The 19,417-nt window shown below is 31.7% G+C and overlaps 1 protein-coding gene across 3 annotated transcripts in view; it reads right to left on the reverse strand.

Moving 5' to 3' along the window:
* Positions 1-8,912: 8,912 nt before the first annotated feature.
* The window catches only part of ACVR1C (activin A receptor type 1C), a 37,429-nt gene continuing 26,924 nt past the window's right edge, over positions 8,913-19,417 (reverse strand). For 2 of the 3 annotated variants that reach the window (XM_006921095.2, XM_006921094.2), the window contains 5 exons: positions 17,941-18,108; positions 16,472-16,628; positions 14,634-14,758; positions 12,336-12,466; positions 8,926-9,230 (listed from right to left, as the gene is read on the reverse strand). In XM_006921095.2, coding sequence (XP_006921157.1) covers positions 9,105-9,230; positions 12,336-12,466; positions 14,634-14,758; positions 16,472-16,628; positions 17,941-18,108 — 707 coding nt within the window. In that variant the 3' untranslated portion in view covers positions 8,926-9,104. Of the gene's footprint in view, positions 9,231-12,335; positions 12,467-14,633; positions 14,759-16,471; positions 16,629-17,940; positions 18,109-19,417 lie in introns of all 3 variants that reach the window. The other variant, XM_006921093.1, reaches the window with a different exon arrangement.

The raw sequence follows: 19,417 nt of genomic DNA on the forward strand, positions 1-19,417 counted from the left end.
TGTTTCAGACATTTTTTCTACCATGGACTTCTTTTCTGCCTTTTAACCCTTATACAGATCTTTCCCATACTACAGCATCAATTCACTAATTTTCTTGAATCTTCCAACTTAATTCTACCTCATTTCTGTGTCTGTTATTATTCAATATGTGCACTCACACTCAACCTTAATAATTTCTTCCTAATGACATGTCTTGCACTACTTGCTTCTAAGGTTAGATGGCTATTTCTGTGCATGTCTTGTCTTCCTAAATAGATTACCTCTTTAAATGCAGGAGATTATTGTTTTCTTAGCACCACCTGCAGTGATTGTTATTCTATGCACTTAAGAATGTTTGTAAAGATTTGTTGGCTAACATTTGAGGAGAAAATATTTTTTAACCTATCTTAATTATAGAAGTGATTATAATTAATATTTTGTTAGATATAGCATTAATCAAAAATAACTCTCTATAGAAAAATCTTTCTCATTAAATAGATTTTAAAGAAAGTATTCAAATCAAAGTTTTAATAACTATCTTTGGCCACAGTGTATGTATGTATATTTCCTTTAAAAGTCAGACGGCATCTCTTAAAAATCTCAGTTTAGAACATCCCATAGAACAACCTGGGTTTAGCAATTCCCTCAATCTCTAGGAATTTATAATAAGGGAAAAAAGGTAATTATTCAACTTAAGTTCATTCATTAGATAAATTATGTCATCAATGTGAAAGTTCACCAACTTTTGCACACACTAGTGTTAAAAAATCAAAATGCTGAAAAGTTATAAAATTAGAACCGAAGAAAAAACATCACTACTAGTTTTTCTGAAACTACAGCATTTGTTTTATTTCATGCATTACATTTCACAATCTAGATTGATGTGAAATAAATATTTTGTCTTTCTCTACAACTCCAGGAAGAAGCTAATGATGAAGCCAGATGAGAACCTGATTTCATGATTATTGAGCAAGAATATTTGACTTGAGAATCTGGTTAGTACCTACTTAGTTTAAATTAATGAGAATACACTAACAAAACTGTCCCCAAAATGGAAAAAAAATTAAGCAAAAGAACTTAAGAACTCATAGCAAAAGTAAAACCAATGCAGTGTTCTGCCTCCCTTATGCTAAGTCTTACAGAAAAACATCATTGTAGGGCTAGAAATATAAACCAAACAACCTAATTTTCTTAAAATGTCATTGTAGAACAGCCCCTATGAATTTAGCTAAACTATTCTTGATTGGGTTTTTCATTATTCCTTAAGTTTTATTATAGACTTTTTGAGGGGAGAGGGGAGAGCAATGAGTTCCACAGAATATTTCTCACTGTACAAAACAGTACATTATTACTAATGTTTTAAAACTACATTTTCAAAAACAAATAAAATTACTTGTAATTCTAGTACTTGAGGATTTAGTCACTGTGAGACTATATACTATAAGACATATGACGTAATATGCCAGTTAATGCAAAATGCTATAAAGAAAATCAAACCAGGCTAAATGAATAGCGAATAACAAAAGGTGCTACTCTAGAAACGATAGCAAGAAGGTTTGTTTGGTGTTATGATAGTCTAACAGAGACCTAAACCCTACACATACCTGACGAGAACATTCCAGGATGAGGGAATAGAGCAAATTCCCTAGAACGGGTAAGTGTGTGGCATGTTCAAACACAGCAAGAAGCAGGAGTTTGGAGAGCAATTGGGGCTGGAGGTAAGGGGATACCGGAAATGAAGGCAGAGAGGGTGCCAGGTTTTATATGCCTAAGGCACTTGTAGTCCAATAAGTGTTTAGAAATTTAGGTGTGAAAGAAGATATGTTAGGCCTAAGAGCAGGACAACCTAGTAGTCTTTGGGTAAATGCTTAAATAGATACAAAAAAATGATTACTCTAGAGGAAAAATCAGACTATTGTCCTAAGTGTCTTATAGGGAAATGGTTGTTGAAGAAACAAATGTCTCTTCCAGGAAGGAGGAAAGCAAAATTCCAGTGCCCACTGAAGCCAGCATTTAAATTTCCAAAATCCCTTCTGTATACTTCATACAAATATAAATACAATTTAAAAAATAATAGAATATAATTGCATAAAAACAAAAATATGACACATTTTCTTTTTATTTAAAATAGAGTTCTATATGCTTCACAGAAACAAGTGCAAGGAGTGCTTAATTTATCTTTGCCGCTTTACAAAACAAAAATACATTTCCAGAAAATGCATACATAAAAATATAACATTTAGGCAGACAAGTATTTACATCTGGAGGAGCCGAAAATTATCCTGTATTTTAAAAAAGCTTTACAATAAATACTTTTATAATTTGCTATTGGTAAAGTTAAACATTTTGGTATAAAGGCCATCACTGAGTTCTTACTAAATTTAAAATGTGGTTATTTCTAAACAAAATAAGTATGTGTGTGTGTGTATACACACACACACACACACACATATATAATTCACATTTCCAGACTAGAAATTATTGAAATATCTGAATATTATTCATTTCTCTTTGAAATTTAGAATTATCTTCAGCTTCAACAATTAAATTACAGCTACTAAAATTGCCATCTGCATATTTTTTATACAATTTATTGCACAATTCTAATTTTAATTCCTAATTTATTTCTTTATATCCCTTATATACATTATTTGGGCCTGTCTGTTGAAAGGTAATACCTTTTTATATACTTAAGAATAACAGCCAGCTTACAGTAAGTCTTTACAACAGTGAATTTTTTCACAGTAGTTCAAGAGTTCAGGGAATGTTTTGCAATGTCAAAATGCAATAGTTTTGACATTTGTAATATGTTCTTAGGTATAAGAAAAGTCACACTACCAAAAGAAAAGTATAATTAGTATTAGTACTTTGAAAGTCAATCCAAAATTCCTTTTTCTGAGATCTGAATCTAATTTTCTGTTTTTAGGACATTTTAAAACCTGAAACACAAATTAAGTTTGAATAATTTTCTCCAGTCTAGGATCAGAAAAGTACAGGAGCTTGACACTAGTCAATTGTGGAAATGAACTAGAATTTAATATTTTGGCTCAAATCCATTACTTCACGTAAAGAGAAAAAAAGAGTTGGATTTTTAGAAAAAGTTAATTACTTGCATTGAGCCTATTGGAGGAAATGGAGACATTGGTAAATCTCATTCTATACCTGCATTAGTTAGAACTTAGGCGTGTAATTGCCTCTTTACAGACAAAGTCAATGAATAGGTTTGCACATGAAATGAAAATGCAATGGAGATATCAAAATTAGGATCCATGTGTCTTCTTAGTTGAAGGTCATCTTAGTTGAAATTTTTAATCAGCAGGATAAACATACAACTCTTTTGCTCTTTTGGAAATGCTAAGATGAAAAATCTAAAGTATTTTTTCTAAGTTGTCATTCAATTTGCAGATATCACAAACCATTTTGAAATTTTAATTCTCATTTTCTGAAGGTGTATAAGCATATAAGGCGCTTTTCTGCAAAATATAAAAATATTTCTGACTTGAGGATCCAACTGCAGTTTGGATTTCAGCCCCTACTGGGCCCTCAGCTGAGAGTATTTGTTCAGAACACACCTGAATCTGGTGAATCTGGTGACACACAGGTGAATCTGGTGACACTAGAGATAAAGCTAATTGCCTAATACATTCAGATTCTTAGTGGCTATGTCAACATTCAGGTTCATGTAGCCCAGGGGAAACATTGTGCAGTTTAAACTGTTAGATCTAGAGAGAAAAACTTCTTGGAGAATAACATTGACCAATAATCAGGAAATATAGTCATATCTGAAAATATTAAAATCTAGGATGAGATAGACTTCATAGTCTCCCACATGTACTAAATCTACAACTGAATTAAGAAGTACCCTTACTAATCCCCTGAAAATGGGGATTATTATCTAATTTCAATATAATATTATAGTCAAACCATATAGCATAATGGCTTAATTTTAAAAGATGGCCAAAGCAAAACAAAGCAATAGTATGAAACATAATAGAAATAAGGTTAGCAATCACATTATGGGACATATATTTCACATTCTTTGTTCAAGTCACCATCTCAAGTTGAATTTAGTATTAAAGCAAATATAGACATTCTTTATATATTAGCTGAAAACTGTAATATAACTAGATTGCTAGTCTTTTTAAAATTTAAAAGAAAGTCTTCTCTGCCATTAACAAATACCCTCTTCATGGTGCCAAATTCAAATTACTGGAGAATGTATGAGATGAAACCTCTTGTGTGTGGGCATAGAAAATTAAAATCTTGTTAAGAAGTTCAGTATGTAGCAACCTGACAGGGGCCAGAACACTAGAAGAACAGAAATTATAGCATAATTAGCATTGACGAAATCCAGCAAAGATTTATTCTAATGTACTAAAAATAAAATTAATGCCAAGGACAAACTAATGAGAAACTAAGAAAAGAGAGAAGTAAGATAATATGCTACTAGACATGGTCCCAGATTCAACTATCAAATCATCTTTCGCTCCCATTCCAATGCATAAAGAGAAACAATAATCCTTACAGAAAAGAGGGAAAAATAGTTATGAAGCATCTCAGTACTACTTGCACTGAGAAATCTCATGTTCTCACAATTCCTAAACCTTATTCAACACTCCAGTGGTTGCCTACCTAGCTATTTAAAACTCTCCCTTGGCCCATTTTAGTTTTTCTCACTGACCTAACCATGAGTGAGCAAATTACTCTAGCCAAAACAAAAACAGTGGGATTTGATCACCAGTAAATTGCACATTATGTAGTGTGCATTCAATGTAGGTTTAGATGTATGTTAATTATTTTTAATTAGTAAATATTAAATATGGTAGGGCACCCACTTGGTTCTCATATCAATTATGGTAATAACTACCAAGCATTTGATCTTTGATCTTTGGTTTCTTCATCTATAAAATATGGGGATTGATTTATAAAATCTCTTATATCTTTTACAATTCCCAAATTATGGTTTTTATTTGTGTCTGTGACACATCTGAAATAATTTAAACCACCAAAAGATTCTCTTTCTTTAGAAGGCTAAGTACTATAATAAGTTAAACAGTTGCTAGTTATTTTTTAAAGTTAGGGACTAAAGATAATTTTGAAAGATAGTGGGGAAAAGGAGATGAGAAAAATAATGAAAAGTAAAAGGAAAGCTAGAGAGAAAAAAGAAAGTCAAATATCTGAAAATTGGCATTGAAACATTTTTAAAAACTGTATATTACAGAAATTCTATTTAATAGTAATATTTTTATAGAAGTTTTTATATTCCAACTGACTTTTTTCCTGTTTAAAAAAAAAGCCCTCAGGAGCAAAAAGATTGCTGTCTTAACTAGATAGTGCATAAAGTCCATGTAGGTATTAGTGTATGGAGGTCGTTAATATAAAGCATTGTCAAAAAAAGTAGTATGTTTCACAAAAGATATCTTTGAAAACCACAATGACACCATTTTAGGATACTAATTCTCAAACATTTCCAAGCAACTTAAAATGTTGTATTTGTAAATTTATTTAAAGGAATGATTATTGAAGACATCAACTGCCATTAACTAACTGTACTCATTTGCTATTGTTACTTTTTAAGTTTCTTAATGGGAAATAAAATGTCCACACTTTAAATAAATTTATTTAAACAAAATACATTTTCATATTTATTTTAAATAATTAATCAAAAATTATTCTCTGCCAAGCAATTTTACACTGAACTTTGTATAATGGCAAACATGAACCCCCACCCTGCTTTCAGATCATCTGTTAGTAGGTACCCTGGTCCTTTTTCGTAAACTCTAAGCCCTGAGTTTTCTCTGCCCCAGTAAGTCACATGGTGGCAAAATTCCAGCATAGTAGAAGTACTTTAGTTTTGATTTATTTTGTTTAATAATTCCATTAAAACGGGAGTATTAAAAATAATAAACTATTATGGAACTTCTAACCTGATGAATCTATTGTAGATTTTCATTTTAAAATAAAAACTGATTTTGAAGTCTTCAGACACTGCCATCAGGTTACTATTTTCATACAATCGTAGAAATTTAAAATGCAAAGTTAATTGAAAGTGTAAAGATGAAAAGCAAGTGCTACGCCTAAAATAGTGCACGGCACAGTCATGTTTCACTTAACTTTCAAGTCAGAACATAAATTAAGAATTCTAGATGTGACATGCCAAATATTTTAGGCATAGGAGAAAGCACACAACAGAATCTGTACCAATTACACATTTAAACACATAGTTCATAAGGCAACAGTTCATGCTGAAATATTGACAACAAATAACGTTTCCCTTATTTTAAGGAAGTGATGCTGAATATATATTCCATCACTACTTTATACAGTACTGAAATTTCATAAATAGCATTTTCCCGAGCTTTATATTTTACCCAAAGCCAAAATATTTGAAAGGAGCAAAGAACACTGACACTTTGAGCCTAAGAAGAATATTTTTTGTTTTCAACGCAATTCAAAAGAAATATTACACAATAAGACTTCATCAGAAACAAATAATATGAAGTTTAACAACATAGGTATATACAGTAAATTTACCTTAATGCTCTAAACTTTATCCTATATTTGTAAATGAGCATTTTCTTTTTATAAACATGTTAAGAGTTAAGGAACAACTAACAACTAGAACTTTTAACTTTTCATAATCATTTTTGTTAATCTACCCCCTTTTCTTAAAAAATGTGCTCGGTAATTGAAATATAAGATTATTCAGTTTGAGTTATAGTTAACCAACAAAAAATCAAGAAAAATATCTCAAAATGTACAGATTTCTCTAGAATGAAAGTTGAACCAACAAAAATATGAAATTATATAAGGACATGCTCTAAACATGACAAAGAAAATGGAGATATTAAAACATCTTCTCTAAAAATTTAAATAAGTATATTCACCCAACATAAGTGAATACAACAGAAAAATCCTTAGTTTTTGAAACTATAGTAAATAAATAATTTCATTCTCATATATGTGGAAACAATCTTTCAGAAATCAAGATAAGCACAAGCAAGATTACCCTTTTTATAAACTCTTTTTAAAATCCTTCACATATGCACTTTTTAAAACTGCTTATATAATTTAGATTGTCTGAAATAGCCAAATAAAAATTTTTTAAAAATGTGCTGCAAGTTGAAAGTAATTTTTGAAACCCACTGTCATAGAGAACTCAAAATATTCTACTTTGTTATATTTATTTGTCAACTTACTCTTCCCCCACACACCCACATCCCCATTTGCATCCCCAAATTAGACTTTAAAATCCCTGAGGACAAAACCTATCCATCCTTTAATCTCCTATTTGACCCAATATTGTGGCAAGAAAGATACATGATGCCCTATAATATTTAATGAATGGATAATTCCATGAATGAGAGTGAAAGTATATATAAACCACATTTGTCACATTGATATTACATCCTAATGAAATGAAGATGGGTTCAGTAACATATTTCCACACCGAAATGAAGTATAAGCACTAATTGTTCTGTATGTAAAAATACATAAGTATGTCCTTCGGAACACTGTTACCTATGTACTTGGCAGAATACTAAAATGTGAACTAGTAAAATGTTTCCCCCTGCTCTTAATAAAAGGGTTCTATGGTCAAATAATTTGGGAAACTCAATCTAAAGAAATTCGAGTAACATTTCTTTACTGCTAGACTCATCAAAGCACATGCTACACTAATATTCAGTGTCACCTTCTAAGAATCTTTCAAAGAAAACTGTTGATCTTGGATCATCTCGATAGAAGAGCATTCTAAGGAACAGTGTTTAGAAAACAATATTTTAGAACAACAACAACAACAAAGGTACCGTGTTAAATTTCTTCACCAAAGCAGAATTATAGATTTGAAGGAAACATTTAATATTCCATATATTATTCAGAATTCATCAATCCTGTCTCCACAGAAAGTAGAATAAAGGCAAAATTATCATGAGCCACCTTCTGCATCTACTCACTCATTTTGAAAGGGTGGGGAAAATATCCCTTTACTATGATACCCTTGTAGAATTTGGTCGTTACACTTCATTTAAGAGTTTTTTATTCTGAAATACATCTTAAAGGCATCTTCTGACAATGGATCTTAATGTTTGATTAATCTCTGAGAGTGTTCAGAAAACATTAACACATATATAACAAACAGGGTGCCTATGAAGTTCTATAAGGAAAACATCAATGGATAGTGTTGTAAGAGTTCATGCAGATCCATTATGATTCTGTAAAAATAACTCAATTTGTCTGCTGCTTTACTAAACCACAAATATTGTCATCGAAGACATTTTTTCTACACAGGGAGAAAAGTACTGTGGAAATGAAAGGGGCAGCAGGAAGCCAGCTAACTCTACGGTGTGGATTGCCACACAACTTGGACCTACTGCCAGCTCTACTACTAGAGCGGTGTCACTTTGGGATATTTCTAAAGATGTCAGGTATCTCATTTGTAAATGAGAAGAAGTAACAATTTTAGTGGCATTCAAACTGTTTGCCTTAGGGGCTGCTGTGGTGGTAGGTTATGAAGAGTAGAGAAAGGTGGTGAGGGACCAAGTAGGTAGGACTCTGACCTCAGTACCATCTTCCTAGTGAGCAGCCCCACTTTTACATGTTTATACTAATGTTCAGAGCAATGTTTAATCCTTTTAAAAGATCCTACTTAACTTAAAAATAGAGAACACCATAAATTGCATGATCTAAAGTTTTGTTTAGACATAACGTACTCTAGTTTACATTTTTAATAAATATGTTTTCATCTCACTTTTTCAACATAATATTCCATTCATTCATGTGCTCTTGATTCAAGTAAAATAAAACTTTAATGACTTTTATCATTTTTATATAGCTTATTTTACACATTTATAATATATTCTTATTAAATAGATGAGTTGATGTGTTGCTTTTCAAAATAAAATTAAAGACAACATGAAGATTGGATAAAATCGACTCCTGCCCATGCTTGATTTTAGAGTTATTTTCTCATGCTGCCTTTGGACACTTAAATACTGTACTGCATTATCTCTGAGGTAGAACAACAACAACAACAACAACAACAACAAAGGCAAAAAAAGTTCACATAAAGAGAGAAAATGAGAAAGAAAGCTGTGAGAGATTTCTTTTTAACACGATCATCATCATTAGGCTTTGCAGTCTTCTTTGACACAAAGTTGAGAAATAGTCTTCTTAATACGAAGGGCGGTTAGGCGGGCTGCCCCATTGGCATACCAACACTCACGCATTATCCTCCCCATGACTCGCAGTGCCTTTAAGAGAGAAAAATATCAAAGACTTTACTCACAAAAAAAGCACAATACAAGAGAAGCAGAACCAAAAGCCAAGAATTGATGCTAAGCTCTGATGAAGAAACAGTAAATTTAAAACAATGTGAGAAGGAGATTAGGTCCAAACTCCTTCAAAAATCTTGTTGCAACACATATATTTACCCATAGAGGCTAAATTTTAATTAAAAATTCAATTCACTGATTTCTAGGAATATGGTAGAATGGCTATCATTTAAAACATTCTAAGAAGGGATATGAAAAACAAAAGGGAAATGAGACGGCCTGGAAATTTACCGTATATTGCTCTGGATGGTAAGTACACACATGTATACATTTTTTTTAAAAAATCATTATATCATATACCAAGATTTGTGCATGTTACCATATGGAAATTATGCCACAATAAAATAATGATCTAAATATAAATATTGAAAATTCTGAATTTAAAAATCAGTATAAGTGAACTGATAAATAAATAAAGTGAATATTCAGAGGTGAAGACAATAGGAATGCATGAATCCAGAGAGATAAAAGAAATCAGTAAATCAAGCGGCTGGTCTGATGGTATCTGCTGATCTCACAGTCTAAAGTCTCAGAATTGATGGACCACATAGGAAAGACAGGAAATACAGCCTGGAACACACAGAAGGTGACAGATCAAGATGTTTGCAAGGTTCTGAGTGGAAGGATGAATCAGTCTTAGAAGAAATTTTATTAAAAAAAAAAAAAAAGTCTAAATCTCAGCTCTTCATGAAGAAAAAAAATGAAGCCCAAGTCTTAAAATGTTGCAGTAAGCCTGAACTCATAATGAAAATTCACAAGCACATGAGGAAATAAAGTATCATAAGCAAGAGTCAGCTGAAACAACAAACAGTAAAATCAGACCCCATCAAAACATAGATGTTAGAACTAAATGATATAAAATATAAAATAAATATACCAAGTACATTTTTAATACCACAACAGTAATAGAACTTTGCTGTTTTCTGGGGTTTTATTTTTTCACCTTTTTTTTTTTTGATAGAGTATGATAGATGTCTCTATAATTTTGTTCAGATGACTGCAGGGCCTGGAAAAGCTATTGCTGTTATCAGTGCATAACATATTGGTCTTTTCATATAAATAAATACATACATACATATGTATATACATACATTTTTTGAATTTTTAGAAATTTAACTGTGCTATCAACTTCAGAAAAAGTATCGCAGTTGTACCATGGCAGGTTGGCTTTGTACAGAAATTAACAGCCGAATTGGTCTAGAAATGTTAAACATAATTTTTTCCATTTGTATAGGGATAACACACTGTATTAAATATGTAAGGTCTTATCTACATGGTTTGATTATAGAAACTAATAAAGCATCTTCTAAGTAAAAAAAATACATTTTTAAGAAGCAAAGAGGAAATTCAAACTATAAGTTAAATCAAGAGCACATTTAAAAAAAGTATCAATAAAACTTATTGACATAAAAAATATAACCATTAAAATAAAAAACTGAATGGATGAGTTAAATGGCAGATTTGCTAGAATTGAAGACAGATTAATGATAAACGTGAAAGATGCTGCATAAAGACACAAATATGGAAAACAGGGGTGAAAGAAAGAAGCAAAGTAAAATGAAAGGTCTAACATGTACATAATGAGTTCTCTAAAAATGGGCAACAAGGAAAATTAAATTATTTAAAGAGATAATAAAATTTTCCAGAATTGAAGAAAGTCACAAATCTTTAGAATTGGAAAGTCCAAAAATTCCAAGCAAGATTAATCAAGAGACATCTACATCAAATGCATCATAGAGAAACTGCAGAATACTAAAGACATAGAGAAGTTCTTAAAATAGTCAGGAAGAAAAGATAAATTAACTAAAAAGAAACAAAAACTAGTTGACTTCTCAATAGCAATAATGGAAGCCAGAAGACGGTGGAATAATACCTTTAAAGTGTTTAGAGAAAATAATTGAATTTTTATGCCCAGATAAACTATTTGTTTAAGACTGAGGACGAAATAAAGACATTTTCAGATACCCAAAGACTGCAAGAACTTATAACCACTAGATCCTCACTAAAATAAATAAATATAAATAAATAGATAGATAGATAGATAGATAGATAGATAGATAGATAGATAGATAGATAGATAAAATAGAGTTAAAAGATGCACATCAGGATAAGAAAATGATGTTAGAAGGAAGCTCTGAGAGCCAAGAAGGAATGTTGAACAAAGAAAATAATCAACATGTTCATAGGTCTAAATAAACAATGATGGTATAAAATCATACCAATATCTAATATACAGGATTAATACGAAATAAGATAGAACTAAAATATTAGGCAGAAATAGTCAAAAATTGCATATATCGGCAATGTACAAAATTGATCACATAGAAAAGGACTACCTTAGGTCTATTCTAGGAATGTATGATTGCTTTAACAGTGGAAAATCAATAAATGCAATTTATTTGTTGCATTAAGAGACTAAAGCAGAAATATTTTACCATCACCTCACAGATAGGGAGAAAGCTTTTATCAAACAAGTCAGCTTTTATTTAAGCTAATTGAAGTTTTAAAAAGCAAAACCTGAAGCAAACACCATATTCAAAGGTGAAAAATACAAAGTTTTAAGGAACAAAACAAAAATATCCATTATCACCACTTTCAGGCAACATTATATTGGTAGTTCTGGAAACTGCAATAAGAAAGGAAAAAAAGACATGAGGGAGGACTGGTCCCAGAACTCTCATTATTTAGAGATATAATTGTCTATGTGGATATCTGAAAAGAATCTATAGTTTTATATCTTAAAGAAACATTTCCACATACACACACATATATATAACAACATTATTTTAAAAAATTAAAAATCACAGATATGACAATCAACAGTATAGTGGAAAAATAAATTTTGCTAGGTCCATCCAATGGAATACTACACAGATATGAAAATGAACATATAATAGATATACATATACAAGAAAAAGTAAAAAGAAAATTTAAGAAGAATATCTATAGTGAGTTTCAATAAGTTTCACAAATACATAAAAGTAGCAATATATGTATATAATATACATAAGAACATAGCCTTACTTCACAGCTTTGCCACTGGTTTGGGATACTTGGTCGAAACTTCTGGTCACAAACAACCTTTCTCATTTCCTCTATCGAGGGATCTGAAGGCACCATGTCATAATAAGGCAGCTGGTACTCCTCAACAATTCCTATAAGAAATTTGCACGATAAATTTCCCAGTGTAAATGATAAATAAAGATGCTTATTTCAAAATAACACCAATTAAATCTAGGTACAAGTAGCACCATGGAAAACTGGAAAGTCAAGTTTATTAAAATTATATATCACTATAAAACCAAGGATATAAGTTTAAGTGCTCAGTTTAATAGTTATTATATAAGTTTATTATAATTTGATATTATAAAAATTTTGATAATTACATAAATTGTATATAAAATAAAATTATAGTAATTACTTTATATAGTATATAATTTTATAGAATAATATATTGCCTATTATATAAATAGTACATAACATGTAATTTTAATAATTATATAAAATATAATTTATACTATAAAAATTATGTAGATTTTGATTAACATAAAATGCCATTGTGAAATTCAAAAGTAACACCTAATTGAAAAATTTATAGCATGGCCTCATTGCTCTGTGAATGAACTATATTTCTCTGTAAAATAACCATTCAAGACAAAATAGCTTTCTCTTTTCGAAAACTGTTAGGTAATCTTTTAAAAGCTGAGTTTCTTACATTTGTATTTTACAACTGTTATATCTGAGAATGTTCTGAAGAAGCAGCCAAAATATTTGAAGATGAATGGTTTGACATGAAGGTTCATATTAAAAGAGCCTCAAATGCATAGACAAAGAGTCGACCTTAATTATCAGAATATTACTTGAATTCAAAAATTTCCTTATAAGATCATTTGAATAAACTACAGTCTCTTTAATTTAAAATATTTAAGATGCACCATAATATTAGAAGGTGAACTTCAAATCATGTTATCTAAATTACTATTTCAACAGTTGAAGAAAATTGACCAAATTCTAAAAGCAAATCTAGACAAATATCAATATAAAATTTTAAAATAATAACAAACATATTTGAAACTTGCTATTTACCAAGCACTGTACTAGCCCTTTAGATGTTTTACTAATTATTCCTCAAAGACACTAACTAAAGAAGGTACCGTATTATCCCTATTTCAAGGAATGAGGAAACAGAGATACAAAGAGTGCCATGAACTCGCTCAAGGGCACACATCTGGTAAGCGGCACATCTGGAACTCAATCCCAGGCTCGGGATTCCGCTGTCCATGTTCTACATCACAATAATTCTACTGCTTTTATGAGTAGTTTCATCTTCCCGAATATTTTATTATCTCATCTATGAATAAAGGGGGGAAAGTATGTTTTCTCATTCACATATAATTTTCACCTTGTAAGCTTTTCATTTAAAAACAATGAGATTGATATAAGAAAAAAATGACATCAATACAAAATGTAAAAGTTGACAGTGGTTTGTTTAATAAACTGTCGTTCTCTCATTGACTGTTTACTGTGAGCATGCTCTGTACTAAAAGCGCCACATGAATTCACTGAATTAATCCATTAAATCCTCAAAGCCCAAGGGGTCAATTTCATTATTTCTTCATTTTACAAATGAGGAAAGTGAGACCAAGTAACTTGCCTAAAGTCAGACGTTCAGGAAATTGCTATACCAAGGCTCAGCTCTAGGTCTGTCTCACTTGAAAAAGAAAACAGTAAATCATTTTCTACTACTGTTTAACTTTTCTCCACTGATGCAACAGTTCCATCAAATCGCATGTGTAGGGTTTCATCCTCTCAGATTCTTCCTATCATTATTAATCTCTAAACTGCTGGGAGCAGTAGCATCAGGAACTTGGTCTTTGCTCATCTACACCCTTCACTTTTTACCCTACACATTTCCTCATCACAGGAAAGAAAAGAACAAGAAAATTCTGAGAGCCAGAAAACTTCAGCTCAAGTCCTGTGGCCTTGGCAAGTCATTCAACTTCTTTGGGTTTCATTTCTGGCATAAAGTAGGGATATAGCAAACTGAATACAAAATCGAAATTTCCAAGTGCTACATAAAGTATTATTATGGAAATAAAATTATCAGGAGAACTGTCACCCCTACTTAAGAAGTAATTTTAATCTAAAATCTCCATTTTATAGATTCTTCATTTTTGTCACTGAAAAGATATGACCAAAAAGTATTCTCTAAAATATTAAGAAATGATTTAATATAGTGCCTCAAAAAAAAGATAAACTATCATATCCTATATTCAGAGCATCAAGGAAAGGCAGACATATGTATTATGTCCAAAATCTTACCTCCAACTGAACACCTTCGGGCTATTTCCCAGTAAACCAGACCAACAGAATAGATGTCAGCTCGTTTGAAGGACTCAAAGATATTTACATTCATTGTATCATCAAGCATTTCAGGGGCCATATACCTTCAAAAACATGCACATTTCAGATTCTGTGTATGACTTTATAGCAGTCCACTAAAACACAATCTTAATAAATCCTGATACAAAATATTTCAGATACCTTACATCAATTTGACAGGTAGACCTGAGTCACTATAATAGAATAAAATTAAATAATATAGTTATTGACTCAACTATAATTTAAAAACATTTTAAATAGAACTAGAGGTCCTCTTCAGTGTTCAAACGTGTGCCAGGAGCCAAATACTCGGAAAGTACAAGCCGAGGGGATTCAGTAAGGAAAACACTCAATAGAGATAAATCAATTTCCACTAGTAGTTTTTTTGCCAAGGAAAGCTCCTTGAGGGCAAACAGTATTTTTTATTCATCATGGAGGACCCAGTACTTCAACACAGTACTCAATAGCATTCCACAAACACCTGCTCTAAATGAACAATTTTACTATACATTGACTCTAAGAAAATTATAGCCTTGTTAGAACAGGACTAAATTAACGAAATCTCCAGTCCATGAGACCTGACTGAGCCTAGTTGCCTAGGGAGATTTTAAGGGTTTCTCAGAATACTGAGGTAAGGATGCAACACTCTTCTATACTCTTTTAAAAATTTTAGATCCTCTAAGAGAATCTGACATCTAAGGTTTCCCTGAGAGTCCATAACATGGGGATAGTCAGATGGACAAGTTAAAGCTTGCTTTTTATAAGGAAAAGAAAGAAGTCCCTCAGGGCTGCCCAGTCTGAATAAACTGTCCTGAAGCGTTTCTTGGGCCTCATTAAAGTCTCCCAAGGAACCAAGTGAAGGACTCAGAGGGACTAGCCTGGACTCTCAAAAACAGCCAGAGGCCAACTATGCCTATTTAGAAATTCTCTACTCTCAAGGGCCTTTAACGACTCCAGGAAATGTTTTGTTTCTCATTTCAAGGTTAAGAAAACTAGAATTATGCCAAAGTGAAGCGGAGCCTGAAATTCAAATAAAAGGAAACGGAAATATGCTGGCCCTATGGCCACAGGTTTGTCATAACAAGAAAACACCATAAATCCCATGACTAATGGGCCCGTCTTGACATATATGTGGTATGCTCTGTTTATATCACACTTGTTCTTGACTTTCAGAAATTCTGTTCCTTGAAAGTGGGAATTGTGTCCAAACTCATATTATCTTAATAGACATCAATTTGAGAGACTTAATGATAAATACAATTATAGGTAAAAACATAAATTGTTACATAATATTCTTGAATATCAAGAGAATACAATACACATATACATATGTATTGTATAGAGTCCCTCATCTATCTAGTCCACTATATTGATTCTGTGTTTAGAACCTGAACATATAGAACTAGCCTGAGTTTCAGTTCACTTATAAGGTATAAAGGCTTTGGAGGAGCTGTACATTGCTAACATTTTCCCTGCTTCTCTGTAGGAAAATGTATTCTCAGAATGTGGCACATTAAGAATAATATATCACCATCTCTTCTACCATTTTTCTCCACTGGTTTCCCCACCAAAATGGCTACTTTCTATATGATCAACATGCCAATTCTCCTTGTTTTATAACCATTGATTTTTCAGTGGCCCAGAGAAGACTTCTTGTTTCCTTGGGCCTATTGATTTTCCTTTTGCACCTGCTGGCCACCTCCCTACACATATTGCAGGCACTACCATTTGTGGGGCAGTCATAAATCTTAGTGTGCTACCAAAGTAAGTTTTCTTACCTTTTGGTTCCTACTTTAGGATTCTGAGGTATGTCAATAGTGTTCAGTACTGAATCGTGCTTCACAGCTAATCCTAAGTCTGCTATAGCACAAGTTTCACACTTTTTCACTAAGATATTCTTTGATTTTATATCTCGATGAGCAATAGCAGGTTTACCTATGAAGTATAAGAAGAACATATTCATTTTTTTTTGTTACTGAAGGTTAAATCCCTCCAAAAGGAATCATTTTGACGAGTTGGCTCAAATGTCACTCCTTAAGAATGGTCTTCCCTGAGCACCCATTTCTCATCCTGTCATTCTCCATTACATTATCTCATTGTGCCTTCTTCACAGCTTTTACCACTATCTAAATTATCTTGTTTATTCATATGCATGTTTAATTACCTGTCTCTCCCAACTAGATTGTAAACTACATAAGGGCAGAGACTGTGTCTTAGTCATCACCGTGTCTCCAACACTTAGATCACTAGGTAACATTTAGTAGTCACTAATATATGTTTGCTGAATGAACAGGGCAAAAATAGCATTGATATGTATACATAAAAACATAGCAAATATTTTCTTATAAAACAAGTTTCAAAATTCTACTGCCCTAGACCAGCAGCTCTCAAATGTGGTCCAAAGTGAGTCCTTGAGACTGTTTACTGACTACATATCTGTGTGATGCCACCTTTTCTTCAAATACTTCAACCAAAACAACATATTGAAACAGATTAAATGAAGAAGAGTATAAAAACCAAGACATTAAACCTGACATTAAAGAGATTTGCAAAAATGTAAAACAAAACCATTATTTTTGCTAGATTGGTTTGTATTACAAAAAAACTGTGCAAATTTTAAAAAATTATTTATGTTCATATTTAATTGGCAAATTATTATTTTAAGTGGATTAATAAATATTTTTAAATTTCTCAATTTTAGTTTCTAATATAGTAAATATTAAAAGATATAACTCATATACATAAAATCTTTCAGGGACCTTCAGTAATTCTAAGAGTTTAAAGGGATCATGAGTCCAAATTTGAGAACCACTGTCCCTGACTAGACTAATGACTTCCTATGGCTAATTTTTTATTAACTCAATGAATAGAAAAGACCACAGTGGATATTATTTGGCCTTCAAGTACATGAAATATATTTTTTCATGATCATATAACCCTTTCCAATTATTTTGATTATCGAAAGTAAACATTTAAATTATTTGTATTCTCTGAACATAGAGCATTTGCCCAAGTATATGTGCTAAATGGCAAAGATAGAGCCACCAGGAATAAAAATATTATTATGAATAATATACAAAATGACAAGTACATAGATGAAAGTTGACTATCATGACAAAATATTCAAAGTATCTGTTGTGTTTCTTTACATTTGATAATTGTAAAACTAGAATACAACTAAACACTAAAAGACAACTGTTTCCATTCTCATATTCAAGAAGAAAAAAATTAAATGGAAAATATATACCTTGTGTACCAACAATCTCCATATGAAGGTGAGCCAGACCACTAGCTATTGAAAGTGCCAGTTTGATCATTCCAGCCACTGTCACTATGTTTCTATTCAAATAGTCATATAAGGAACCCTGTTCATGATATTCTGAAACAAGCCAAAGTTGAGTCCAAGTTCCATTATCTATCAGAAAAAAAATTTGTTGCTGTAAATATATGTGGAAAAATAAGCCAAAACCATCTGACAAATGTCAGTGTTTAAAGTAAGTCTATATTGGTAACAAAGCAAAGTTAATTCCTTCAGTGATAATGCTTACAGTCTGGGTTAGTAAAGTAAAAATTCTCAATGAATTCCTGAAGATGTTGATGTACTAGGACCTGTTATATGTATCCATGAAGGCAAAGGAAGGTATCTATAAGGCAGTGATTCTAACAAATGGACAACTTTTTCTTATTCCCTCTTTATCAATACCTGCTGGTAATAGCAACCACATTATAGGAGAAACTACTGAGAGGTGCATTTAGGCTTAGTGTTGTGTTATAAATTACTCTTGAGCTTTTAAGAAAGATTGTACCAATAAAAAACAGAAACATAACAAACATATGCAAAATATTCTTACTATCACAAAAGTTCTAACATTCTAAGAATGTTCATGCTATTCATCTTTCAAAGTACAAAGTTGTTGATTTTCCCTAAAAGCTTATGTTAAGAACCAAATACAATTACTAGACATTTTCAAATAATTTACCTCATTTAACCAAAAGCTATTTGAGCTGATGAAAGACTTTTAGCCAAAGAGAAATTAACCCCAAAGTTCTCTAGGTATAAGAGTCCCTAGAGTTAGCTTTAGCTTTTGGAATAAAGTGTCTACGGTAGCCCTGTGCAGTTCTGACCAATTCTGATGTTCAAAGAAAAGAAACTATAGTGAATATTTGCTAAAGTTTTTCTACTTAGTGCTTTATAGATGAGTTCTTCGTTACCTAAACATTTAATTTCAAAATCTGAGTAGTGATAAAATTTCCTAAGAATGGAAAAATCAACACAACATGATGAAGTTCACTAATAAACTGACCACATATAACCTTTAGTCACACATCTCTCCCAGCTTAACACCAGTGGCTATCTTTGAACTCTCACATCAATGTTTTTGCCAGAGAGTTGACCAAAAAGTGAAACTGTAAGTGTTGCAAAATATATGAAAATGCATGAAGATGAAAGTGATGTTAGAGACTGTTTGGAATCAGGTACAATGTCACTTGACTAGTAAGGCGTTGACAGAGGTAGACCAGTTAACTGAAAAAGAGAAGATCAAGAATGATCATTCTTGTTATATTGTTTTATAATCCAATAAATATCATGATTAAATTAGCCCAACAAGATGGTCCATATAACCTCGGTCATTACTGCATTCACAACATTGCTAATTAATCTAACCAGCAGATAGTTTAACTGAACACTAGGAAGGAAAAGAAGCTGTTAACAGCTTAAAGAG

This window comes from Pteropus alecto, unplaced genomic scaffold, assembly GCF_000325575.1.
Source record: "Pteropus alecto unplaced genomic scaffold, ASM32557v1 scaffold3, whole genome shotgun sequence".
Classification (NCBI taxonomy): Eukaryota; Metazoa; Chordata; class Mammalia; order Chiroptera; family Pteropodidae; genus Pteropus; species Pteropus alecto.